Below are 27,378 nucleotides of genomic sequence, written 5' to 3'. Positions count from 1 at the left end.
AGTTTATTTATCTAGCTGACTAATGAGTTTTTGGACATTTGATTGGCTTTTCTGAGGTAAATGTGAACTTTTTCAATATTTTAATGTTCCATTTGATGTTCATTCATGTTTATTCCGTGCTTAATCTAGTATCAGATTGGTTCACGTGCGCTTTGTGCTACTGTTTCTATTGAACGGCAGCAGCAATTAAAACCACATTAAAGAGCTCAGAAACAGTATTGATTGTTTGGATTTTGTAATAAAACTGACTGAATTTGAAAGATAAGACTTTTTCATATCAGAAGTAAGTAACAAAGCTTATTGAGATTTGTTGGATTGGAGGCACGCTACAAAGTTTTGTTCATTTAATTGAGAACAGCATAAACTGAAAGATCGATTCTTGTGATTCTAAGAAATTATATCGGTTCTTCAAAATGAGAATTGATTGAAGTGGAGAAATCAATATGTATATGTTTTTTTTTTTTACCTAGCCTTGGGCTGGATGGGTTTTATATAGGCTGGATGGTTTTTTTATTAGTGACTGACTATGTTTTTAGGGGATGGTAATGTTGATAATGACATTGAACAGGATTAGCAGTGTCTCCTATCTATGTAAAAGAATAATGTATACTCATCCAGTCTATTATTACACAATTAAGAGGTCGATATACTGAAATATTTAAATGTAAAATGTTGCAGTTTTTTTTTCTAATCATCATAAAATGTAAGATAGCTGTTTAATAAATGCTGAGAATTAGCAATATGTAGAGGGAGATAAAAGGGACGTTAAAGAGAGAGGCTTCAAAATCATATATTACTATTTCTGTCATAATAAAGTTAAAATGTAATACTTTTAATCCTTGTTTAAATTGATAAAACTCTCCAGGACTCATTTATTTGCCCTCTGCTGCCATCTTCAGACATGTTAATGTAATTGTAGAAGTTATACAAAATGGCTTTATCAGGTTTTGGATCATAATGTTTGATTTGGTGTTATTTTTGTGCTATTTTTATACTATTTGGTATTTATGAATATTTTGAATTGGCATTTATTTTCTAATTTTCAGTTTCTTTTTTATATATATTTCTGTTCAGCTGGTTTTGTTTTAGTAGTTAGGACTTAAATTTAAACCTTTGTTTTAAGTTAGTTAGGATTTCAAATTTTCATTTAAATGTATCATCTAATATTTTTGTACTATATATATATATATATATTTAATTTCAGCTTCATTTGAATTACCAAAAGCAATTTTGTAATGGTTTTAGTTAACGAAAACTGGTTTGATTTACTTCACCGTCAAGTATCTTTGCATTTGTGAGATGTTGGATAAAAATGTGAATATATTTTTCTTTGTTTGTTTGTTCTCAGGTGTGGCAGATCCCAGAGAATGGTTTGGTGACATCCTTGTCCGAGCCAGTGGTGGTGCTGGAGGGTCATTCTAAAAGAGTGGGAATCATTACCTGGCATCCAACCGCTCGCAACATCCTCCTCAGCGCAGGTAAGAAGCGTCACCTGATCCAGCAAGCAGACTCTATCGATAGAAACCGAGCTAGCCAGAGGAGAGGCTAGCAAAAGCGAGCTAAATTTGAAAACTTCAAAGCGTCTTCAAAGCCACGCCTCCTTTAAAACACATGAACGTGCACAGCAAGGAGCAAACAAAAAAACAGGTGTAATCAGGTGTTGACAATACAAGAAATTAAACTCCGATTGGGATATCCAACCAAATGTTTTAGCATTTGTTAAAAAGGCCAGTATCTCAGATCGATAAATATTGGTGGGATCATTGGGAAGTAACTTTGTATTCTGTATTTGTGAAAGAATTTCTTGTTGAAATTTACTCGTATCTTGAACGACGATCGCCCCTCCCTTATCCACAGGTTTTATGATAATGTTCGGGTCATTTATTAACTCGGTCAACTTTCTTTTCATGCAATGAAAAATTTAGAGAGATTTTTTTTATTTTTTTTTACTAGAAGAGCAAGTTTCCATCACATCTTGTTCGACCAAACGACAAATTCGGCTTCGGGTTCATCTGTCTAAAACATTTTGAACAGATCCACTTTTAGATCACTCAACTTAGTGATCAGGATGTCAACCAGCATAACAAAAAATGTTTCTGGAACAAATCACCTACCCTGCCTTTAAATGGAAAAAACAATCCAGCTTTTTTTCTAATAAATAGATTCTTCAGCATTCAAACAAGACTATTTCCCCATTCTCCCGTGTTTGTCTGCAGGCTGTGATAATGTGATTTTCATCTGGAATGTGGGCACGGGAGAGTCCATGATCACCCTGGAGGATATGCACCCTGACATCATCTTCAGCGCCTGCTGGAACCGCAATGGCAGTCTCATCTGCACTGCCTGCAAGGACAAGAAAATCCGTGTCATCGACCCGCGCAAGGAGGAGATCATTGCGGTAAGTTAGTGGCTGTTCAGACAAAAGTTTGTGAATTACATGGACTGAAAGGTTTTTGTCAGTTGAAGCGCTGTATTTTCATGTGTTTACTTGATCCGAAAAGTATTTGGCTGCTCAGGTTTGAAAGAATGTGTGAGCAGTGTTGTGATGTATTATGGTGTGTGTCGCTGACAGGAGAAGGACAAGGCCCATGAGGGTGCCAGGCCCATGAGAGCTATTTTCCTGTCTGATGGAAAAGTGTTCACCACTGGTTTTAGCCGCATGAGCGAGAGACAGCTCGCCCTCTGGGATCCGGTAAGTTGCCATGGAAACTGCAGGCAAATTTCAATTTAACACCTGCTCTTAAATGAACACAAACAAATGCACTTCAGATTGGCTGGAAAACACTACACAACTTTTAACATCTGAACAGGCATCATACACTTGCTGAATTTGTTAATGGTTACAGAGAAAAAAACTGGGCAACTGTGGATCACACACCACCAAACTTTCAAGTCATCACAAACTCACACAGAAACACGTGCCTTTTTGCTAGGAGACGCATGACCGATTAAAACAATGTTTTCAAAAATCTGCTCAAAATATCAAACGTGTTTGATATCCTACTACTGGATGGAATCAAACATTGAAGCATAAAAAAAAAAAATCAGAGTCTGTGATCATCATGCATTACAGGAGTTTCTGTGAAATCTGTCAAATCTGCAGACTGGCTCTGACCTTCGGCTAGAACTTGTCCAGACTGTAAATCAGGGCAGCAATCTGTGCAAAAGTCTTTTCCAGTGTATTCCAGCCTTAACTTATTCCGATTATGCTTTCCGAACAAGAAAATTTAATTTTAGTTGCAGTTTCTGACACAAGTGACCTATAATGTTCCTTTTTAATGTAATTATAGATTTTAAATTGTCTCTTTTTGTCTTTCAGGACAATATTGATGAGCCGATCTCTGTCCATGAGATGGACACCAGTAACGGAGTCCTCCTGCCCTTCTATGATCCCGATACTAATGTGGTCTACCTGTGTGGAAAGGTAAACACAGCATATACAGTACCGTTTAAAAGTTTGGGGAATGTCAGGTTTGTTATTTTTTAAAAGGAATACTTTTGTTCAGCAAGGATGCATTAAATTGATCAAAAGTGACAACAGACATTTATAATGTTACAAGGGATTTCAGTTTCAAGTAAATGCTGTGATTTTCAACTTGGAATTATCAAAGAATCCTGGAAAAATATCATTTTCAGCACAAATATTTTCTGTCACAACTGTCTTCAACATTGCTGCTCCAACATTTCTTCTTCTCATTATTATTATCATCATCAAATTAGCATATTAGAATGATTTCTGAAGGATCATGTGACAGGAGTAATGATACTGAAAACTTGTCATTACATGAATTTAATTTTAAAATATATTAAAATAGAAAATTATTTTAAATTGGAAAAAAAATATATTTTCTGTCCAATTTTGGTGGCAATTTCATTAAAAGTGTGTTATTTTATTTTATTGGCTGGTATTTTTTACATTCAGATTCAATAAAAGTATTGAATTAATTAAATTAATATTAATACAAAAAAAGCTAATTTAAAATAAGAAATTAATGAAAAATGTAAAAGTCAGTTTTGGTTTTCCGCCAAGTGCACACAGAATTTTTGGTCTCGGGCCTCGGCCCAGAATTTTCATTTCGGTGCGTCCCTAGTTTTTAGTCTCTGACTGTGGATTTGTTTCTAATAGGGTGACAGCAGCATCCGTTACTTTGAGATCACGGATGAAGCTCCCTTTGTCCATTACCTCAGCACCTTTACCACTAAGGAGCCTCAGAGGGGCATGGGATACATGCCCAAGAGAGGGCTGGACGTCAACAAGTGTGAGATCGCAAGGTATAGCAACAACAATTATCATACAAGCTAATGAAATTATGTGGGAAATCTAATGCAATGCGTCAGTAATATGACCACCATGTCATATTTCACCCCAAAATCAAAACTTAAATGAATAAAATATATTTTTATTTTATCCTAATTTTATAACCATATAACATTTTCACATTGCATTTGTTTGATAAATTGCTGTAAAAAAAATAATTAAAGTGCCCCATTATACTTTATTGAATTACTTTTCATGCAGACTGTAACATACCTTTTTTTGAAAGTAAATAGTTTTACTTTGCATAGTTTTGAAGATCAAACTGCACAACAAAAAAGGTTGTTGTCTCCTAAAAGAAAGAATCGATTCTGAACTGCTGAAATGAGGAATCAGTAATTCCAGTCTCACTTCCTGTTACAAACTTGCATGACAATGTAACAAATGTACATAATGCCAGACTGAAATTCAGGTGGTAATAGGTGTTTCGTTTCAGACACAATCAAAACAGACTGTGATATCTGACCAATCAGATTGAATCTTTGAACAAACTGTTTTCAGACTCTTTGACAAATGAGGTGTTGTGCAGTGTGTGTTATGAGAAAATTAAAGTTTTTATTGACTTTGGGTGCATGTAAACCTTTCTTAGGAGACCTCCAAAACTAAATTATGAACCTTTAAAATAGCGAAATTCATCAAATTGAGATGAAAATCGGTTTAAATGTCAATGTCTTAATGTGATGCAAATGAACAAAGAAAACGTGTATATTTTTATTTATATGTATCTTGAATTCCTTTTTGGTTTAGAGTGAAATAGGACCTAAATGTTTCTTTTTCATTTCAATGTTTTTTTTATATATATATGTATAGTCTAGGTTTTACTTTTTTTCTTTCTTTCTTTTTTTTTTATAAACTGCTGACCCAATCCACCCAGGAGAGGGCAGCATTAGACTCTGCTGGATCCTTCAGATTAAGATTTATGAGATTTAGGTGGAGTGATTAATGAATAGAGGTTCAGGTTTGCTGGTATCTAATGCTCTCAATGGTTTTTTATTTTTGTCCCACTCTTTTATCCGTTATGTTTTGAATAATGACAAATGAGTCATGCACTAACATATGCTACCTTTCTGAATATGCTCTAACAGCATGTGTGACTTGTGTGCTTGTGTGTTCTCAGGTTTTACAAACTGCATGAGAGAAAGTGTGAGCCTATCATCATGACCGTGCCAAGAAAAGTGAGCCTTTTTGATTGGTTTTACTATTTTGTTTTTAAGAGTACAGCAACTTCCTCCTGTTTTGACACCTGTTTTCACATTGGGTTTGATTTATTTAGTACCACTCCACCACTGCAAATCTTTCTTCACGTTATAATGGTTTTGATGGTTTTACACCATCAACATGTATTACTTTAGCTGTGTCCGAAATCGCCTCCTTTACCCTTAAATAGGGCACAATTTGAAGGGATACCATGGTGGACGTTAACGAGTGCACTCATTCAATCCCATAATGCATCACAATAACGAGTGTACAATGAATGTACACTCAACGGCTAGATGATACCCATAATGCACTGTAAGGGTTGTGCTGAATGAATTCCAGCGTCTCACCAGAAGATGGCACCCGTTGCTGAATCCATCCATCCAGTTTTCAAACCGATGGTCCAATGTGGGGACAGCGTAATATTATATAGGACATCGGCACACTGTCCAAATTCACTCACTCGTTGTCATTCACTCCTTCAACTGGACTATATTAGTTAAGTGGACTAATGTAGGAAATAGTGAATGAGGGTATAGGGGGCAATTTGAACACAGCTCATGAGTAATGGTGACCGCTGTTTACCACTGGACCTAGGCAACAATGCTGGCGGAGTCGTGTCAAAAACAGTCCCTTTGCTTTTAATTTTAATTTTTTAGTTATACAATAAATCTTTTAGCAATGTATTTTAATATTCACTGGAAATAATTTGTTTATTGTGTAAAATAAGCTGAATATTCAGCAGCCATTAATAATTTGATAAATAGAAGTTAATAAACACTGTATTTATTTGCTCCTTAAACGTATTACGTTTTCACACACAAATAAAATTCTTACTGACCCCAAACTTTTGAATGGTGGTCTATATAGTGTATGAAATGTCGTTTTTTTTTTTTAAATCTAAAAAATACATGGCCAACATTTTCAGTGCCGTGACCAAAGATTGATCAAGAGCCATCCATTCAGAAAACAGCTTTCATAGTCACACCAACCAAGCAACTGAACTCTGTATCTGCATCCCAGTTGTTTATATTCCAATAGTTTGCATGATTCATATCCTGGATATCCTAACATCTAATAAGACTCTTCCTTCCATCAGTCGGACTTGTTCCAGGATGACCTTTACCCTGACACTGCAGGTCCAGAGGCCGCCCTGGAGGCCGAGGATTGGTTTGAAGGGAAGAACGGAGACCCTATCCCGATATCCCTGAAAAATGGATACGTCCCAGGCAAGAACCGCGATCTCAAAGTGGTCAAGAAGAACATCTTAGACAACAAGATGAGCAAGAATACAGAGAATACCGCCCCTGCCACCAAGACTGCCACCTCCACGCCATCTATCGTGAGTGGGACTCATTTACTGATTTACTTATTCCTGTTCAGTTTATCGTCAACTGGCATTTTTTACTCTCAATTTTTACACTCGGTTTCCATTCTCTGCACTAAATTCATTGAAAAATATATAAAAACACAATTTCTTAAGTTGGGCTGTAATTTGCACTGTCCTGCAGTTGTGACCTACATGTAGCTAAATTATTGTATTGTTCAAGGCCAACTTCCCTTTTTGGCTTGCATATAGTGTTTTTATAGTTTTAAGGATGTTCTACAGCAGAACCAACCCCCAACCACATGCCTTTAACCACATGACAGCATCACCACATGTGTGTCCTGCCCTCTAAACCCAGCTCTCTGTGCTCATGGCTGTAATCATAGGAGCCAGTGCTCTACCCTACAAACTCACCAATGTTAGCTGCTATTCATCACACCTAATGATTATCTGACTACATCTCAGTTTTAATTATTTGCTTATGGCAGCGTTGGTATTGTTAACTATTAAAAGTAGTATTTGTTAATTTAAATAAAGCTGAATAGAAATATAAAAAATGACAATTAAATGCTAATTCAAAATATTAAAGGGGTCATACGATGCTTTGTAATGTTTTCCTTTTCCTTTAGTGTGTAATGGATCTGTTTATGCTTGTGTAAGATCTGCAGAGTTACATAGTTTCCCAAAAAAAGAATTTATTTTAACTAATGGAGACACTGGACACTGATCCAGACCTGCCAAAAATGCCTTACTTCTTCAAACGTCCATGACATGTCACAATGTGAAATTTTCTTGGAAAAAAAATCCATATTATTCCCTTCCGGTCCACTAATGTGTTTTATTTCGCCAACACTTCGTGGCCTATGTGCACTATCTTGCTTGATTTACGGTAGTTACATGCATTTACGCGTTACTTAATTAATTGTTTCCCGTGTGAGGTACTTTTGTGTTGTACGTTGCCATGACGTTCATGCGCGCACGAAACTACTACAATGGTACCTCAACGTTTGTTGTTGGACACAATAGATGTGTTCCCACTTTAAGTCCTTGAATTTGGACCTGGAAAGTTCTTGAAAGGTCCTTGAATTTTGAAATTGTTGGAACCCTGATAACACTAGCATATAGGCCATTGATTTGTCCAATGATTTATGAAAAACAGTCAATAATTAACCTGTGTTTTGCTACTGCAATTTTTTTAGATTTTTTTTTTTTTTATGAAAACTGATGTTAAATACAAAATAGGTTTATATGGCAGCTGATTTCAAGCTTAAGTGATTTTAATAAGAACTTATTTTAGATGGCACAATTGGAAAACTTGGGTGGTTATCATTGTGGTACCCATTTGTTATTAAAGTCATAGCTCATAAACACTGCCCTGCCTAAAAAAAGTTTCCTCCTGGAATTTAACTGAGCAAATAGGCAAGAGCCTTTGATTGGATAATTCCTGCCATGATTGTTTCAGCTGGCAGCATTTCACCACGTTTCAGAAGGGTCAAATTATTGGCCTGCACCAAGCAAACCAAACAACTAAGGAGATTTCTGAAATTACTCAAATTGGATTAAGAAATGTCCAGTATGGTATTAAAACCTGGAAGGATTGTGTTGAACCATCATCACAGTGGAAAAAGTGTAGTCAGAAAACAATCTTGAATGGCTGTGATCACGTAAATGTTTTATGAAGTCAAATAATAGAAAATCGACTGTAGAACTCACGGCTACTGTCTAAAGCCTAGTTCACACTACATGATTTTAAGCCCGATTTGCAAATCGTTGAGTCACCGACAAGTCAGGGTGTTATCGCGTGCAAATCGCGGGCGATTAGCGGACGATTAACGCTCGCCAATCTGTTAGTATGAAAGAGCCAACAACGCATCAAAGACAGCTCGCAGACACCTCGCAGACAGGTCACCGAGCTCAGAAAAATATCTAGCATGCTAGATATCCAGAGCTGTCGCGCGACTCAATCTCAGTGATGTCATGAGCTAGAGCCAATCAGAGCAAGGTATGGGTTGAGGTCACCGGGTAAATACGCGAAATGCGCGATTTTCGAACAAACACGTCCGATAGGAGTTTGCAGAAAGATCAGCAACATGTCAAGAAAGCAATGGACTCAAGATTTAGATCAAAATTGAATCGAACTGTGGCAGGAGCATGAATGCCTTTATGATGTTGGACATGAGATGTACCACAACCGCATCCAGAAAGAGAAAAGGTGGACAGAAATCACAAACGCCCTCAAACAGTGAGCAAAATGTTATTGGAAATGTACATTAAATCTTACTGTAATTCTGTTTGTTGTGATATATTATATTGTGAAGTAAGAGGATATATTTATATATATATGTCATATTTAGTTTTAGTTTAGTCTGAGAATTAAAACAAAAGAATTAGTGGGGGTGCATAACTGAGAATTAATGAATAATGCATTTTCTTTATTAATTCTAGACTTTACTGTTGAGGACATTAAGATCAGGGCCGTATCCCTGCGAACGCTTGTAGATGAGATTGAATCGTTGGGTGACAGAGTTGTTGTCAAATTCTGTAGTGCGTCAGCTCCAGTTGCAGATCAATCATGATGTAGTTCGCTAGAAAGCATAAATATTGGACTCTGGAGCAATGGAGAAAAAGTCCAGATTGACCCTGTTCCATGGGCGCATCTGGGAAGGCGAATGAAGCCATCATGCTTAGTCCCTACTGTACAAGTTTGTGGAGGTAGTGTTATTATGATCTGGGGTTGCATCACCTGGTCAGGCATAGGTTCAGCAACATTGTGTGGCTCTAAAATGAATATAGTGGATGACCAGGCTTTCCCATCAATGGATTGGAAGGAGCATGAGACATAATTTTCATCAACACATGGAGTCCCGGTCTTTATACCCAGTTGAAAATCTTTGGAATGTGCTGGAAAAAAGACGTTACGCTGTCGCTGTCGTTCGCCTCTGCCATCCTCAAAACACTGGACTGAAATAAAAGTTGACATTTGCAAAGGTTTATCGAAACAATGCCATGGTGAATACATGCTGTAATCAAAGTTAAGTGTGATCCAACAAAATATTAGTGTGCCTTTTTTTTTTTTTTTTTTTTGTCAGGGCAGTGTATATTGGCACAAAACAATAAGGTTTTTATTATTATTTGAATATTTAATTTAGACAATTGCTCTTAACATTTTGTCTTTGCCTTTTTTTCTTCCTCAACAGAAAAGTGAAGCTAAGCTGGACGAGGTTTTGAAAGAAATGAAATCTCTCAGAGAGCTTGTCAGCAGTCAGGAAAAAAGAATTGCCAAACTTGAGGAGCAGTTGTCTAAAATGGACATCTAAAGGGGCCCTGCAATCCCCTCCCCTTCTATTCAGGATATCCCATTGGCCAGGTGGGCGGGACCCGTCACTGCCAATCATCATGACAGTGTTCCGTCTGAAACCTGCCTTGCAAAGACTCCAACCAACATTCCAAGATGATCAATTATTCCTTTTGCATTCCCAAAAACCTGTTTACACCTCATAGCCATTTGGCAAACTTACAAACGTTATTTCAAAATTTGACCCGTTTAGCTTTTACTCCAAATCTCACTCCAATTCTTTCTGCAAAGGCTGTGTTTTATCTGGTTTTCTTGAATGGTCTTAAGTTTTTGTTTTGTTTTTCTTATTAAAAATTGTGACCAAGAAAATTGCATTATGAAGCAGTTACATAAACTTGATGAGCTCAAGGTTTGAAGCTTCAGTGTTGCAGTTCCTCTCTCGCTCTTCTGAGTTGCCAAATTTATAGAGGAGTTATTCACCTCCCTGACAGTATTTGACTAGCTTTTCTATTAGTGCTTATAAGGGACAAAGCAATATGCTAGTAATGCAAGGAGAGGAAATCACTGGAACCATTTGTCAATGTTCTAGGTGTCTTTCTAAAGAAAAAAATAAAGATTTTAATCAACCTGGCAAACATGTAAAAGTTGAAAATTGGGAAAAGTTTACAAAACATTACTGGAAAACAAATACAGGTGCTCTAAAATATTCCACTAAAGATGTTTCTTTGTTATTCAGGTACCCATGTATGTATAAAAATAGTAACTAGGAAAATAAGCGAAATAATTCTGGTTCTGGTGGTTGCTATGATGAACTCAGTTATTGTGTACTCTTCTCACAACTCCAAACACTTTCTTGATGGCAGCAGTTGTCCATCATAATGGTAAATGCAAGCAAAACATGAGGATATGAGCTCAGAATAGCATTAGCTTTAGCAGCAAATCTTGTGTACCGGCTTGATCGCTTTTACTCTGACTTTGTTCCAGTCAGGCATTGTTCAGGTCTAAGAAACGGTTGGGTTTGCTTTGCTTTCTAATTTCCTTCAAATCTCATCTTCAGTTGTGTCGTCCATACCATCTCAGAAACCAAACTTTCAGTTCAACAGCTTTGTCTGTCTGTACATGTGTTTGCTGTGCATTATAGACCGTGACGACCAGCAAAATGTGTCATGACTGACTTCCTTTTCCTAATGTCATCTTGCGACAAGCTATGTCTATGTAAAGATGTCTACAGCGCTCTCCTAGCCAAGCAGAACCAATTCTCTCAAGGGGCGGTTCACGTCTATAGATGGTCCTATTTTTTACGGCTGAATTACGTGTGCCACAAGGTTGAGGTGATGACATTTTCTTTTTTAGTTTGGTTATGCATTTTTTTTCATTGCAAGAGAGGAAACTGTGATTCGGCTACATCCTACGTCAGAATGTTCTCTTGTGGTTTTCATGTTGACGCTTCGACAGATCTCATTTCTGTATCACTCCCTAGTGCCTCTTTCTTGGTTCGAAAAAGCACCTTTCCTTCTGCACATGTTTTTTAGTCTAAAATAGCCTCCACCTCTCCTCAGAACCAACAGAGTACAAGTTGTTCATTTCAAACGAGTCTTCAGATCTCAATACCTCTGTCATTTGCATTTGCTCTTCTTGCTCTCTCTCTCTTTTGGGTGAGGTTTTAAAGTGAAGGGTTTGAAAACGTAGGGACCGTGTGGGTACGGATGTGCCAAGCTTGATCAACTTCAGGATGTGTGATGAATCCATATTGAGTGTTTAAGTGGCCTCAGGAGGCATCTGTGATGCACCGTCGAGTGTGTGGTTTCTAAGGAGCGAATGAATAAAGTGAAAAGGGATTTAAGTAGGTTAAAAAAGAATGCAGGAAGAAAACTGGATGGTAGTGATTGATTTCGATGCTTTGTAAATAAATGTTTTTAGTTTTCATTTTCCTTTATTTTCTTTGGCTGTTTCTTGAGGGTGTTTGTCCATCATTTGGAGTTTGATGATTTTAAGGAATCCCCCCGTTTTGCCCCATCCTTAACATATGCACACTGTGAGCCTTTTATCTGTCCAATGATAAAATTCGAAAGGAAGGATATCTAGAAATTCAATTCTGTGCATAACTCTTCCATTTTTGTTCATTCATCTGCTTTAAGTATAAAGAGTCTTACCAGGAAAATAAAAAAAGAAATAAACAGAAATTTTGGCATTTGTCTCTCTCTTTTTTTCTCTAATTATAAAACCTCTCTTTGTGGAAGCAAGGTTGGTTGGTTGGTTAAAAGTTGTACCTTACTGTTTTAGGAACTGAGATGTGATATTTAAGTATCTCTTGCTCATTCGTGTTTGCGTCAGAGTTTTTGAACCAGCTTTAGCCTAACGCTTCATGAGGTTTGACTTCCTGTATTTGTGCATTGAGTAGGTTTGAGCCTGCATTTTGAGTGTGTGAGGGGAGCTGATTTTTCAATCGAACTGCAGATCAAGATCCTTTCGGGAGTAGAAACCGATGGTACGTAGTTTTGTTGTCAATTTGCTTTGTCTTTAAAATAAGATGCTATTTTTATATGAATTTGTGGTTTATTTATTTTTTCAAACTGTGGAGAGTAGGTGAATATCGACAAGAAAATTGTTAAAGTTTTACCATGACAGTAATTGTAATATATTTAAAGTCGAGTTGTAAAGTGTTGTTAAGAATACAACAATTACACTTAACAGTTAAAAGGAAGTATTTCAGCCAAATGGTCCAACCACATGCTAGAGTCACAAACAGCCACATGAGCTTGCAAAAGTATGAGCAACATGTTTAAATGTTACGACAACCTGTTCTTCCATTATTGTTTTGTTCTCCTCCTCTCCACTGAATAAGCTTAATGTCTGAAGAGGAATTACCAATATACGAGTATGCTTGTGAATTTTTTTTATATTTTGTGTCAAAAGAATTATTGCAACATTCTGTCTTTTTTTTGTGCAGATGGCGATGGTGACTAACAGACTTGGGTGTTTACCAGTTCTTGTTTTGCTGCTGACTTTGAGTAGTTTGGTTACATCAAGATATCTTAGGATGAAAAGGGAAACTGGTCACAACACAACATCGATAAACAGCAGCGTCACACACAGTACAACAGGGGTAGCTGAAGCTGAGAATACAAGTAGCACGACTCTTGGTCCATTGGCTTTAAATGTCTCTGCAACTACAGATTACCGTGGTACTCCAGATTCGAACCACACCCAACAGAAGTACTCTGCAGGAACTGAGAACCTGACAGTCTACCAGACATCAGATAACGAGAGTACTTTGTACACCCAACTTCCCACAATAAGTAATAGTCATGGACACATTTCACAAGCAGGAAGTTCTGCCCCCACATTTCCTGCATCGCTTGAGCCAGGCAAGGTAACAGAGAAGCAAACGACAGCGAGAACGTCCACAGATACGGATAGACGTACCACAGCTGTTATCTCAGTGGACACTAGAAAATCAACCACGGTAACGACCCACTCGTGTTCCTCTGCCTCTTCCCAAGATGACAGACTTGTGAGTCGGTGCCTCATTGCCATTGCCGCGATGGCTGCGTTCACGACCATCTTTATCGTCAGCACCATCTGTCTGGCTACAAAACTTTCGGGATACAAATACAGGCACAAGGCGCATCTTCTCCAGGAGACTGAGATGGTTTGCATTTCTGCCCTTATGAATGATACAGAGCACCCTGTTCCAAAGCCAAGGCGACACCCCAAAAGTAATGGAGCACTGATCCCGAACATTGAGGATGGAGATCCTGACGGAGATAATCTTACTCTAAACAGCTTTCTTCCTGATACTGAGGGCCCTCTTTAGAAGTTTAAACCTTTCACCTGCTGTGTGCACTGTGTGGAAATGTTTACTCTAACACTGGTTTTAAGTCAGTGCTCAGGTTTGACAGAAACCCAGCTCTAGAATTGTTTGCACTGTCAAAAAATCAAGTTATGTCACAGCATATCTGTGCTACTGGTTGTCTTCACTGGCTTTGAAGTGCCTTTCGAAACAACCATTTGATGTAAATAGCATGTTTTCTAGCATGATCTAGATTGGTTGTGCTTTTTTATATTTTGGGATTAAAGGAGTAGTTCACTTTTTTTTTTTAAAAACTTTTGCTAATAATTTACTCACCCCCATGTCATCCAAGATGTCCTTGTCTTTCTTTCTTCAGTTGAAAAGAAATTAAGGTTTTTGATGAAAACATTCCAGGATTTTTCTCTGTATAATGGACTTCAATGGGAACCAAACGGTTCAAGGTCCAAATGAGAGTTTCAGTGCAGCTTCAAAGGGCTTTAAACGACACCAGATGATGAATACGGGTCTTATCTAGCGAAACGATCAGTCATTTCAAAAATAAATAAGTTTTATAAGCACAAATGGTCGCCTTGCTCTGTTCTGTGATGCATGTTTGTGACTCTCCTGTTCGAACTCTGTCATCAAAATGAACGAATCTTTTCGAGTCAATTTGTTCATTCAACGAATGAAATGACTCGAAAAAAGATTTGTTCGTTTTGATTAATGAGCTCAAACAGAAGAGTTCAGCAAGGCGAGCATGCTTATAAAACTTAAACTTTTTTGTTTATTTTTTAAATAACCGATCGTTTCACTAGATTAGCCCCCTATTCATTGCCTGGTGTCATTTAAAGCCATTTGAAACTCTCATTTGGATCTTGAACCATTTGGTTCCCAATGAAGTCCATCATATGGAGAAATTCCTGAAATGTTTTCATCAAAAACCTTAATTTCTTTTGGACATGGACATCTTGCTGACATGGGGGTGAGTAAATTATCAGCAAAAGTTTTTTTTAAAAGTGAACTACCCCTTTAACTATAGCCGTCTTTCATACTGTACTTGTATGGATTTTAAAAAAGGGATTTTTTTTTTATTCTAAGAGTATATATAAATGTATGCATGTCTTAAGTTTTTTTTTATCTTTTATTTAATCAGTGGAACATTTATATTTTAATTGTTTTTGCATGTTTGAATCTTTTAATGTAATCATTCCAGAAATGCTACTTTCTCCGAGGAGCTCAGGCATTAGTGAGGTTTGGCAGGACATACTGCTGAATGTGTTCTATTCCTGCCCGTGGTTCAACCAGCGCTGTATAATTTTCTTGAACAGCGTGATTTTGGAGATTATCACAGTCTGAATATAACATGTTATCATTGCAAATTTACATAAAATATATGCTTTCACAAGTTCCCAAAAATGTTTTGCTCTTGTGCTGAAGTTACACACTTTCCATCGTGTCAATTAAAGATTAGCAATGAGAAAAGCAACAGTTTTTTTTTTTTTTTTTTTTCTGTTTTCACCTTTAATTTCTTTGGTTTTATATTGTGGTACTTTTGTATATATTTTATGCGGTATAGCTAATTATATGTTCTATTTACATTCTATACTTTGTCGACTCTAGTATGAATGCGTTAAAGCACCTAACTGATGAATGTTGTGCAAAATGACATGAAAGTCATTGTGCACTGTTAACCCAATTATACCCATGTTAAGCAGGCCTCTTCTTTACCTGTTTTTAAAACCCTTCTTAAAACCCATCATTTCTCTTTGGCTTTTGACACCTAGCAAGATGTCGACTTCATAAAATGTTTGTTATTAATGAATGTAGGGTTATTAATTTTACATTTATGTTTTCTGTACAGCACTATGGTCAACTTTGGTTGTTGTGAAGTGCTAAACAAATAAAGTTGGTATGGGTATGGTATACCCAACTAGTTTAATAAATGTTAAATCAACTTTAAAGTCAGTGTAAATTGTTGTATCCAACCCATTTTACTTCCACAATGTGATGTACAGTAATTTCTTAATTCTGTTCATTGGGAATAGATTGGGCAGTGAAAATTGGGCAAATAATCCTGTAACTACTGGCAACTGTGGTTGCCAGCATCAGAATGTAAAAATACGGTGTGTTACTGTTTTTGAAATTAGCAGCTAAATACCGTATTGTCAGCTATAGTATAAAACTTGAATTAATCAGCGATATGCTCTAACACAAAAACAGTAACACACCGTACAGTTACAGTATGATGCTGGCAACTACAGTTGCCAGTAGTTTACCGTTTTTTTTTTACATGATAATTTTTTACAGTGTACATACCAGATTTGACCAGAACATTGTTATTATTAACAACATTTGGTTAAAAGGTTCTGAAAAGGAGTAAAGATTGTGAAGCTAGAAAAAAAAATATTTGGAAAAGCATGCACTAATAAATGCACTAATAAAAGTAACAAAGTAAATTAACAAAGAGTCTGTTTTTAACCAATCAAAGGCTGAGCAGGTAAAAATAAAACTGTGAAAGAATACAGTGATAAAATGTTAAAATGTTTCCATGTGTTCAAGAGGAGAGAAAGAGAAGGACAGAAAAAGGGAGGAGATGGAGAGAGAGGAGGGGAATGTCCTTGTGCAATTATCTTTTTTTTTTTTTAGGAAAACCCACATGGCCAGAAGCTCCCATAAGCATTTGAGGACAACACAGAGGCAGATTTTTCCTTTACAACTGTTGTCTTTATTAATTTTGCCTACCTTGAAGTGCCTAACTTGAGGTGTCGCTGTAAAATTGGATCAGAGAACGGAAGTAAGACGAGCAGTGAGTATTTTTATATTTCCTTCACTGACAGGATATCTTGCACATTATTCATAATTCATTTGTTGGCACACTACAATGTCAGTGTCACTCAAAAATGCTTTTTAATTATGAGCTTAATATTTTCCTAATATCGTAGCATCAAAAAGTGTATAAGAATGTGTATGTTTTAAATACAAAATATAAAATCTGCAAGATTATTAGAACCATCTTTTTGCTAATTCTATAACCCAGTCATGTGTTAACTAACGTAATTCATCACATTAACTATATATAACCTGTGATGGTTCGATGATGATATTTTGTGTCTTGAGTGTTTACTTTTTTACCCCTTTGTTACATTTTCTATTGACCTTCATTTACCCTTTACATAAAATAAAGTTTCTCATGTTGTCTAATGCTGTGCTAGCAAAGGCCAATATTTAACAATCTGATTTTCAAAAATCAATACATTATTTTTTAATCTGAAATGCTATTTTTCTTAATTCATTCTCATATTGATTTTTGTATTTGGTTTTTGCTGTGGTCTATGCAAAAGATACCACATATTCTATTTAGATACTTATTCTTGATTACAGTAACATTCTTGTTACACACTGCTGAGATATTGGAGTGTAATACCTTATTTGCAGAATGTAGTCATAGAGTTAGTCGGTGTGGTTGGCACTGAAGGGGAAATGTTTTATTTTAAGTTTTAAAGAAGTAAAAGTTTTTAATAGATGACTATTAGATCATACTCAATATGTTGTTGTTTTTTCCACTGCCATTTTTGGTGGTGTTCATTTGGGAATTTCCCTATTCCCTGTTCTTGCCTTCTAAGAGCAACTTAAAAGTGTAGTGGTTAAAATGGCTTCTCTTTCTGACAAACTAATATGAAAAATGTAATAAATTCTGCCTATGATATGCAGTGTTTCTGAAAGAGAGAGGCCGCACTTTGCATATATAGTTTTATTACACAAATTGTGTAATAAAACTATATATGCAAAGTGCGGCCTCTCTCTTCCATACATGCATTGTCATTATTAGGCCAGCACTCTTAAAACAATTTGAGATATAAACTTTGAGTGAAGCCTGCTCCAACCTCCATTTATGCAGTGTTTCTGAAACATGACGCACGTATGAACATTATATGTTCTTGCGCAGAGCAGAAATAGTCTCATTGCAGCTGGGCTGTAAATACAGGCCTGTGAGCTGCGGCTGTCCCACTCCTTGCTGCACCCTCACAAATATATATCTGGCCTTGCTTTTGCTTTTCTGTGGTGAGTGGGTGGCATCAGCCAGGCAGGGAAATTACAAACTAGGCCTGGACTCCCTCTGCCTCCACCCCAAATAAGTAATGACTGGATATAACAGGAATAGCTCCTCTCCTGCGAAGAAACAGAAACACGAAAATGTGCTTTGTGTAGTTTGATACATGCAGCTTCCTTCCTGTTACTCAAAGAAAACCCAAGATGCAGATAATACCGATAGTAGTTCTCTGCGTGTAGCTAGACTGCTGACCATCTAGATGTCTCTTTACATTTACTGAAGGTGGAAAAATGTTCACGCTTTAAAAAAAGGTTCCAACGGGAGTTTTTGCAGTGATGTCTGACTTAGGAGAACCGTGAAAAATCAGTGATTTTTTTTTTTTTAATAACTTTTTTGTTCATTTGTGTGAAAAACATTTTTAAAAAATCTAAAGAAACTTTGCCACCACCTTTTGTGGAATGCAAGTTCTTTGGATGTTAAAAGGTCTTTATGGGACCATAGATGCCATTGAAGAACCATTATTTTTAAAAGGGATAGTTCACTTTGAAATTAATTTTTGATATGTTTTAGCTTACCTCAAGGGCATCCAAGATGTAGGTGCCTTTATCACAGTATTTTCAATTTTGATATTTTTAGGTCAAACCGTTCTTGTCTGTCAGTCATATAATGGAGGTATATGGGGTCCACCTCAAAGAGCATGCACAGAGATCTCCAAATTAAACATGATTTAATGACTTGTAAATGTAAGTACACATTGATGGCCTAAGTAAGACACGAAACGAGCGGTTTGTGTGAGAAAACTAACAATAATTACATCGTTTTTATATGGTTGAGGGCGAGGGCGCTTCTGTCTGCACAAGTGCCGGAAAGCCCCGGAAGTGATCTCTCTTGTGTGTACATCACTCATTGTTTACACAGAGATTTCAGAAGTCTTACCCTTCACTGTGAAGATCTAAACATATTTAGATATACAGAAAATTGCAACGGAAGACGAATTTGATATATAACAGACAACGTTATTTTTTTTTTCGCAACCATGCAAGAGATAACTTCCGCCGCTTGCGCAGACCGAAGCGCCCGTGCCCTCAGATCACTTGGACGTGGCTGTGGTTACAAGAGGTAAAAACAATATAAATACAGTTCGTTTTCTCACACAAACAGCTCGTTTAGTGTCTTAGGCCATCAATGTGTACTTACATTTACGAGTCATTAAATCGTGTTTAATTTGGACTTCTCTGTGCATGCTCTTTGAGGTGGACCCCATAGACCTCCATTATATGACTGACAGACAAGAACGGTTTGACCTAAAAATATAAAAATTGAAAATACTGTTGAAACAAAGACACCTACATCTTGGATGCCCTTGAGGTAAGTTAAAACATACCAAAAATGAATTTCAAAAAAGTGAACTATCCCTTTAAGAGTGCAGATTGTACGTTACATGTAATCAAATAACAATAATACTTATTGTACTATGCTACTACCATGGTACTGAATATTAATATTTACATGATACAAGGTATTTAAAAAAAACATGTTAATACCATATATATATACGTATATATATATATATATATATATATATATATATATAGTGCTACTTTAAGCTATTATATATTATTATGTATTTTTGTTTTTTGTTTTATTTTACAAAGTATAACTTACTGTAAAAAAAAAAAACCCTGTTGTGTAACCACTTTGATGAAACATAAAAATGCTCAGATCCTTTTTCTAGTAAAGGCTAGTACTTGCACTGACACACAAGTGCAACTTACACTTGCACAAGTTTAGAAATGACTAGTAAAGGCCACATTTGTGTCCATTTTCTTACAGGTCTTTTGAGGAAGCATGTCACTCTCTTTGCGCTTTGTCTGTCTTCTCTTGACTGCTCTCTGGGGCAGCGTGTGCTTCGCCAAGCCGGCCCCGTTCAACGTTTCCATGGAGGGCAGCGGGGACGAACCCGAACTCATCTTCCCCGTTGCTCGTACCACCCACGTACCCCCATCTCCTTCGCCATCTCCCAACATAACGGCAACTTTCATTCGCATCAAAGACTTCATCTTCAACCAGGTGGTAGACTTCCTGAAGGAGAACTTGCTTCTCATCATTGTCGTGACCTCTCTGTTGGTAGTTATCATTTTCATCGTCTGCTGTGCTTCAGCGATGAGCCACAAACGCAAGCTCGAGGCATACTATCCTCCGAAGACCTACTCACCCAGGAAATACATGAGCCAACCTAGTAAAGCAATGGAGAAACCTCATAGTCAGATCCAGGACGGCAAGACGACCGCTGCGAAGAACCTACGAGAACCTACTAAAGCATTGGTGGGGGAGAAGGAAGGAAAAGACCCCCGGCCCAAGCCGAAAGAGGTCCAAAAGGTGGAGGATGTTGAAGAGGTGGAGATGCAGAAAGATGAGCCCAAGAAGAAAGTGGAGCCTCAGCCAACCACCTCAAACGCCACTTCCAGTCAGCCAATGGTCTGTACGTGCCACCTCAGAAAGGCCAATCACACCCCAGCGTGAGAGCTTTTTCTTTAATGGCCAGGAATGACCTTGATTTCAAACTTTTTTTTACTGTTATGAATCTTTTGGTAGATATGATGCCCTCATTCTCTTTGGTTTGTGTTCTCTATATGAAGAGTTCAGATGCAAAAGCCTCTAAATGCCATTTGAAATTTTCTTCTTTAATGATGATTTTTTATCAAACTTGGATATTTAAGTTCAGTAATTTCACTTAAATAACAATTAATAGGTAGTTATCATTGCCATTTAAGTGAAATCACTGAACTTAAATATACAAGCTTGATAAAAATGATAATTCTAGAAGAAAATTTCAAATGGCACTTAGAGGCTTTTGCATCTGAACTCTTCATATGTACTCATCAGAGAAAGAGTGAAAAATGTTTGTTCAACTTATTTAGTTTCTTTAAAAACGATTTTGCTTAAAATAATTAAACAACTAATTAACAGTTTTACTATTCATATGACAAACTTGAAATTATTTTGTGAATCACTAGTTTTGAGAGACTTGAGAAAATGTCTTTTCAAACCTTTTCTTTTTCATTTTGATTTATATTTTACACATGAAATATCTAGATGCATGGTAAGTGTAACCCATAATTTATGCTGTATTTTCTGAAGATGTTGTCAGGTTTTGTACAAGACTGTTATTTTCTGTAAACTTTCCTCAGTTTCTCAGTGTTGAATTAAATAACTTCTGAATTACTAATTGATTTTTGTCAGGTATATGTTTAAATGATTTTTCCAAAAGGAAAATAAACTCTCCAAACACTTACTCTCCTGCTCTGCTCCAAATAAATGCATTGTTTCTGATACAGATGCAATATTGTTCAAAAGTTTGAGGTCAGTAAGATTTTATAAATGTTTGAGAAATCCATTATGCTCACCAAAGCTGCTTTTATTTGAGCACAAATACAAAAAAATACATATATTGTGAAATATAATTATAATTTAAAACAGCTTTTTTTGGTTAAATATTCTAATACACTTGGTTGTTTTTCTGTGATGGCAAAGCTACATTTTTAGCGTGTAGCTCTATTTTTAGCATTTCTCCAGTCTTCAGTGTCACATGATCTTTCAGAAATCATTCTAATATGATGATTTGGTGCTCAAGACACATTTCTTATTATCAATGTTGAAAACAGTTGTGCTGCTTAACATTATTTGTGGAAACGGCAATACATTTTTTTTAACGTTATAAATGTATTTACTGTGACTTTTGATCAAGTTAAAGTATCCTTGCTCAATTAAAGTATTACTTTCTTTCAAAAAAACAAAAACAGTTCTTACTTACTGTAATATGTTTTCGATAGAGAGACCAGAAGTATAAATATATATACATTTAATAAAATTGTATTCAATAGATTAGATATCAGACAAACAGCCTTCTGTCCTCTCTGTTTGTCTTGAATGGTGTGGTTTGTCAAAAGAATTGTGTTGGCTTGGCTGAAGCATATGAAACTCGAGAAGCCCAGCAGAGCATAACGGCGGCAGCTACAGAGCTTTTGTCACATCCATACAAGATCCAATCAATATTTCAGAAGCTTATTCCAATAGGCTTGTCAGACAGATCTGGAAATGTCAGGCCTTAATGGAAATGTACTGGTTGTGACAGAAGCAGACTTTTTTTTTTTTATGTTATGCTGTATTAAAACTTTTTGAGGATAACTTCATATCCTGGTTCCACAGACAGAGTTTTGATTAAGGCAGGATTGAGCCTTTGTTCAATTGGGACATTTAATTGCCTTTCATAAAAACTGCCTTAGGAAAAAAAAAATTCTGGAGACAAAACAATGGTACTGGCATATTTTAAGATGTCAGTGCAAGTTGTATTCAGTTGAAACAGCCCAAACATGCATTTTTCACTAGGCTGAAGATTTATCCGTGAAACCGAATGCATATACTCAATATAGAATATCCAAGTTGAATTTGAATTCCTCCATGCAAGTTATTTCTCAGTAAAAACAATGCTCACAACAGTTAGCTATGCAGATATGCAGATTTTGTTACAGTGATGCTATCAGCCTATCATTGATTAATAGCCAGCTAAATGCAAATTAGCCACATACCTGAAATTAAAACCCCACTGCCATGGCGCAAGGTCAAGTGTTAGTACTTTGGCATGTTGTCACCAAAGAGTAAACCTCAAAGATACGAGTGAAGCCTTAATGAGAAACTTGAGCCACTAAAAAGAGCCGTAGCTCCATTTCTACCCTTTTTTGTCCATGAGGAGCTAAAAAAAGATAGTGAAATGTGCTCTCATCACTCCCAAATGATTCAATTTTGACTTAAATATGATTTTGGCCAGCCATGGTTGACATAACTGTACAGTTTACTTGTGGTTAAACTAGTTTTGCTCTGCAGATGATAAAATAACACATTACGTCCACAGAATGGTTCCTAACAGAAACCTGCTCTACGAACCCAGTGCAGCTGTGTCATGGGAAAAGCAACTGGAGTGCCCAGTTAATTTACATTGAGAAGAAGATACAAAACCGGTAACTCAAAACCTTAAGGCTGCCATTAAAGTTTGATGGGCTGCTACCCAGAATTTTCAGGGTGAGCACGGACCGTTCTCTGGAAGGGACAAGAGGAAAGAGGTTAAGGACGTGAAGCAGATAAAGTGAAAGCGAGGGGTCAGCAGAAAATGGGCAATAATGGTGAGTACCACATCCCTATGTATCCCTAAGTAACACATTTGATAATGCGTCGCACATGAAAGGAAATACAACCTGGAGGAACCGCAGAGTCCATCATGGTAATTAAGTTTGTTCAACAGATTCATTTGCGGTAAAAGAAAAGCAGTTACTAACTTCTCATTTCTCTTTCTCTTATCCATCCCTCTTAATCTTCTTCCCTCAAGTGAGCCATGCGTCCTAGTCGTCTCTGCTGTCTCTTGTTGTATCTCTGTTCATCTCTCTTTGCCGGCCTGGTTGTGTCACCCTGTCCCAACGGCTGCTGCTGTCCCCATTCTGGTGCTCTGGTTCTGTGTGAGTCTCTTGGTCTACGTACTCTGCCTCGCTCTGTCCCCCTGAGCACCGCCGTCCTCTCCGTAGCCCGGAATCGGCTCTGCAATGTGGATAACGTGTTCCAGCCGTACTTGGGCCTGCAGGAACTGAGCCTCAGCCACAACCAGCTGGTCCGTTTCCCTCGGGGGCTGCCGCCAAGTCTTGAGACCCTTCAGCTTCAAGAGAATCAGATCACCTACATCACAGCTGGATCTCTAAGGCAGCTTGGGAACCTCACACGCCTGGACCTGGAGGATAACCGGATACGAGCGATTCAGCCAGGGGCGCTGCTAGGTCTGACCAAACTGAGGACCTTGACTCTTAAGGGGAACAGATTGTCTCATCTGCCATCTAACTTACCTTCTTCGCTGACGCACCTCGACGTGTCGGTGAACTGCATTTCTGCCCTAGATCTGTCTTCGTTGGGTGCGTTGGTGAACTTACAAGTGTTAAAGATTAACAGTAACTGTTTACGCTCTATACCCGAGCAGGCTTTTGATGGATTGTCCCGTCTCCGGTCCGTGGAACTAGCCAACAACCTGTGGGTTTGTGAGTGTGACATCATGTATCTTTATAGGTGGCTTCTGATGGACAGGTTACGGATGGCATCAGATCTAGTATGTACAGCTCCTTTACACCTTGCACACAGGTTGCTATTAACTCTGTCAGTCATGGCCATCTGTCCAAAACTTTTTAAGCCAGTTGAGAGAATGTCGTCTGTGAATACAACCACAGAATCTGGAAAAGTGGTTGAAAGCCATATAGATCAGAGCTCAAGTGTACTGATGTTGGTTAGATCTGATATTGCATGCAACACAAGTTCATTTAGATGTAAAAAATCTTTACAACTACCCGAGAGCACAATATCACGGTCCTTCTTTGGGTCAGACCAGCCCACTATAGAGAGACTGAGCTACGAAGACTGCCTCTTGCTAAATTTGACTAATTTTAGACCTCAGCACACCCAGATACCCAACAGTCCAGTCACAGAAAAGGAACCTGGTTGTGTGGAGAATTCAACAGTTCAGCAATCAGGAGCATCAGCTACTACTGGTTCAATGACCACAACTAGAGACGTGGAATTCACTCCTCGGACAATACTACAGTCCAGTGAGCCAGCGCTTATTGCTGTCCTGGCTGTCCTTTGTGTGCTTACAGGACTGCTGATGCTCACAGTGCTTTTGGTACTGAAGAACATTCTGCTCCGAAACTTGAGAGTTGCTCCGTTTCCACAGGTTCAAGAAGGCATTCGCACAAATTCATAACACGTATTACAGACAACTTTTTTTTTGTGCAGAAAAATATGTAGAGAATAATGCAAAACAATGGATGACGCAACATTAACATCTAGAGCTTTATTAAGTTTTTACAAGAAATAATACAGCATCAAAGCCCAGATATCTTTTGGTTCTCTTTCATCATCTCGTGTTCGAGATCCACCTATGGGAAGGGCATCCGTACCTGACCTCTGCAGAAGCATCCAATTGCACCAAGTCTGGCTAGACAGACAGAAGCGCGCGGCCAGTGCCCGATGAGGCCACACCCCTCACCCACGGGCATATAACATCTGGGCGCGCTGCTATTCCTCAGTAAGTATATTCGCTTCTCGTGCGGCAAGCGGGGCAAAGCTGGTGGATCTCTCCACTCGATGTTTCAGAGAACCGGGGTTACGACAGTAACCTATTGTTCTCTTTCATCATCTCGTGTTCGAGATCCACCTATGGGAGAGACATGGACAGCTCCCCGATTGCCCAATACACTCACAGTGAGGTTCTGAAGCCAGAGAAGGACGGTCACCTCGGGGAGGCGGTGCCTGACACGTCCCTTAATCATGAGCCTGCGATGGTGAAACCACACCTAACTAATGTGGACAAGCAGGACATGAAATACGCATAGGACACATGCGAGATAGTAACCCCAACCCACCAAGACATAATCTATACCCGAAAGGGGAAGAAATGATAGGTGACAGGAATGAACATGGCCAGTCAGCCCATTCACTCTTAATGGTATATATATACCAACAGGGTTACAGCAGGGAGGGGCTAAGACGACCCGACCCCTAGAACCGAATGTGCTACCGAGGTACTGGTGACATCCAGCCGGTAGTAGCGCACGAAGGTATGAGGAGAAGCCCAACTGGCAGCGGAGCAGATGTCCTGCAGTGACACTCCCCTAAACAGAGCCCAAGAGGTGGCTAAACCTCTTGTGGAATGAGCTCTGATGCCCCTAGGGGGCTGCACTCTCTTTGCTTTGTAAGCCATGGTAATAGCATCCACAACCCAATGTGAGAGGCGTTGCTTCAAAATTGGACTCCCTAAGTGAGGGGGAGCCCATGAAACAAAGAGCTGGTCGCTCTTCCGGAAAGCATTCGTCCTGGTCATATATGCCTGTAAGGCACGGACTGGACACAGAGCGTTCAGCCTCTGATCCTCTAGAGAGGTAAAAAGGTGGAGGGTGAAAAGCGGACAGCTCCAACACCTCCGAAGTGAACGCAGGGAAGCACTTCGGCATGAAGGCCGGGTTAGGCTTAAGGAAGACCTTATCTCCACTAAGAGAGAACTAGAGCACGAAGGATGAACCGAGAGTGCATGTAGCTAACTGATCACGTTTAGCAGATGCCAAGGCCAAAAGCAAAGCTGTCTTGAGAGACAGCAGCTTAAGGGATATACTATCCAAAGGCTCAAAAGGGTGTTGAGACAGAGCTTCCAGCACCATGGAGAGGTCCCACTCCGGGACAGTTCTCCTGACGACTGGCAAAGAGCGGCGTGCACCCTTCATAAATCTACGGATTAGAGGGTGCTGACCGACGGTCGAGCCCTCAAAACCCACATGAAAGGCTGAAATAGCAGCCAAGTGGACCTTAATGGTGGAAAAGGACCTGCCTTTATCCATGAGGTCTTGAAGGAAACACAAAATATCAGGAACTGAACACTGATAAGATGTGAAACCGCGCCCATCGCACCACCCCTCGAACACTTGCCACTTACAGCCATATAAGGGCCGTGTAGAGACGGCCGTGGCATTCTGAATAGTGGTGACCACACGCGGCGAAAGCCCAAGTGCGTTCAGGTTCGTCCTCTCACGGGCCAGGCCCAGAGAGCCAACCTGTCCGGCTGGGGGTGGTAAATCTCACCGTTGGCTTGGGATAATAGATCCGTGCGAACGGGAAGGCACAATGGCTCGGCGTATAACAGAGGGATTATCTCCGCCAGCCACGGTGCTTTGGGCCATCTGGGTGCTATCAGAATGAGAGACAGGCCCTGCTCTCTCACCCTGGCCAATGTGGGAATATCAGGCACAGGGGAGGAAAAGCATACAGGAGCACTCTAGGCCATGGGTGGGCCAGTGCGTCTACCCCGAGGGGCGCGTCCACGTCCCTTAGAGAGAAGAACATAGGACAATGGCAGTTTCCGCGCGAGGCGAATAGATCTACGCTCGCCCGTCCAAATCTCATCCATAGCATTTCCACTATCTGCGGATGAAGACGCCAATCCCGTAGATTGGGTTTCCCCTTGACAGCAGATGCGCCGACGTTCAGAATGCCTGGGACGTGAGTCGCGCGTAGCGACAAGAAAACCCGTCTGCTCCACACCAAGAGCTTGTGAGCTAGGAGGTGAAGTTTCGACGAGCGCAAGCTGTCCTGACGGTTGATATATGCCACAGCCATGGTATTGTCGCACCGTACCAGCACATGATGTCCCTGCAGGCGAGGCAGAAAATGATTCAGAGCTTTACAATTGGTAAAAAAGCTCTAAATAATTTATATGTGCTGAACGTAGTCTGTTTGGCCACAGACCGTTCACCGTTTTGCCCTCCTGGGTGGCACCCCAGCCTGTTAAGGATGCATCTGTCGTCACCACTTTCCGCAT

At 38.8% G+C, this 27,378-nt stretch overlaps 4 protein-coding genes and 1 pseudogene across 6 annotated transcripts in view; 4 read left to right on the top strand and 1 right to left on the bottom strand.

Moving 5' to 3' along the window:
• coro1ca (coronin 1Ca) overlaps window positions 1–10,842 on the top strand; it is a 47,780-nt gene extending 36,938 nt beyond the window's left edge. For all 3 annotated transcript variants that reach the window (XM_039658624.2, XM_039658622.2, XM_039658623.2), the window contains 8 exons: window positions 1,349–1,478; window positions 2,217–2,398; window positions 2,573–2,692; window positions 3,320–3,424; window positions 4,127–4,272; window positions 5,433–5,490; window positions 6,612–6,854; window positions 10,037–10,842. In XM_039658624.2, the coding sequence (XP_039514558.1) occupies window positions 1,349–1,478; window positions 2,217–2,398; window positions 2,573–2,692; window positions 3,320–3,424; window positions 4,127–4,272; window positions 5,433–5,490; window positions 6,612–6,854; window positions 10,037–10,156 (1,104 nt within the window). In that variant the 3' untranslated portion in view covers window positions 10,157–10,842. The remainder of the gene's footprint in view (window positions 1–1,348; window positions 1,479–2,216; window positions 2,399–2,572; window positions 2,693–3,319; window positions 3,425–4,126; window positions 4,273–5,432; window positions 5,491–6,611; window positions 6,855–10,036) is intronic.
• Window positions 10,843–12,485: 1,643 nt separating this feature from the next.
• On the top strand, window positions 12,486–14,058 carry selplg (selectin P ligand). Its single transcript, XM_039658625.2, has 2 exons — window positions 12,486–12,622; window positions 13,085–14,058. Exons 1-2 carry the CDS (start codon window positions 12,620–12,622, stop codon window positions 13,949–13,951), a joined length of 870 nt encoding a protein of 289 aa, XP_039514559.2. The 5' UTR covers window positions 12,486–12,619; the 3' UTR covers window positions 13,952–14,058.
• Window positions 14,059–14,789: 731 nt separating this feature from the next.
• On the top strand, window positions 14,790–21,234 carry tmem119a (transmembrane protein 119a). Its single transcript, XM_039658203.2, has 2 exons — window positions 14,790–16,733; window positions 19,812–21,234. Exon 2 carries the CDS (start codon window positions 19,827–19,829, stop codon window positions 20,499–20,501), a length of 675 nt encoding a protein of 224 aa, XP_039514137.1. The 5' UTR covers window positions 14,790–16,733; window positions 19,812–19,826; the 3' UTR covers window positions 20,502–21,234.
• A 2,133-nt stretch (window positions 21,235–23,367) lies between these two features.
• Window positions 23,368–24,829, top strand: si:ch211-191d15.2 (uncharacterized). The gene has a single exon (XM_039658852.2). It carries the CDS (start codon window positions 23,368–23,370, stop codon window positions 24,769–24,771), a length of 1,404 nt encoding a protein of 467 aa, XP_039514786.2. The 3' UTR covers window positions 24,772–24,829.
• A 579-nt stretch (window positions 24,830–25,408) lies between these two features.
• Window positions 25,409–27,378, bottom strand: LOC120474296 (uncharacterized; annotated as a pseudogene).

This window comes from Pimephales promelas, chromosome 4, assembly GCF_988280905.1.
Source record: "Pimephales promelas chromosome 4, fPimPro1.hap1.1, whole genome shotgun sequence".
NCBI lineage: Eukaryota > Metazoa > Chordata > Actinopteri > Cypriniformes > Leuciscidae > Pimephales > Pimephales promelas.
Note: the sequence above shows the minus strand (reverse complement) of the source record. Positions and strands in the feature narration are given on the sequence as shown.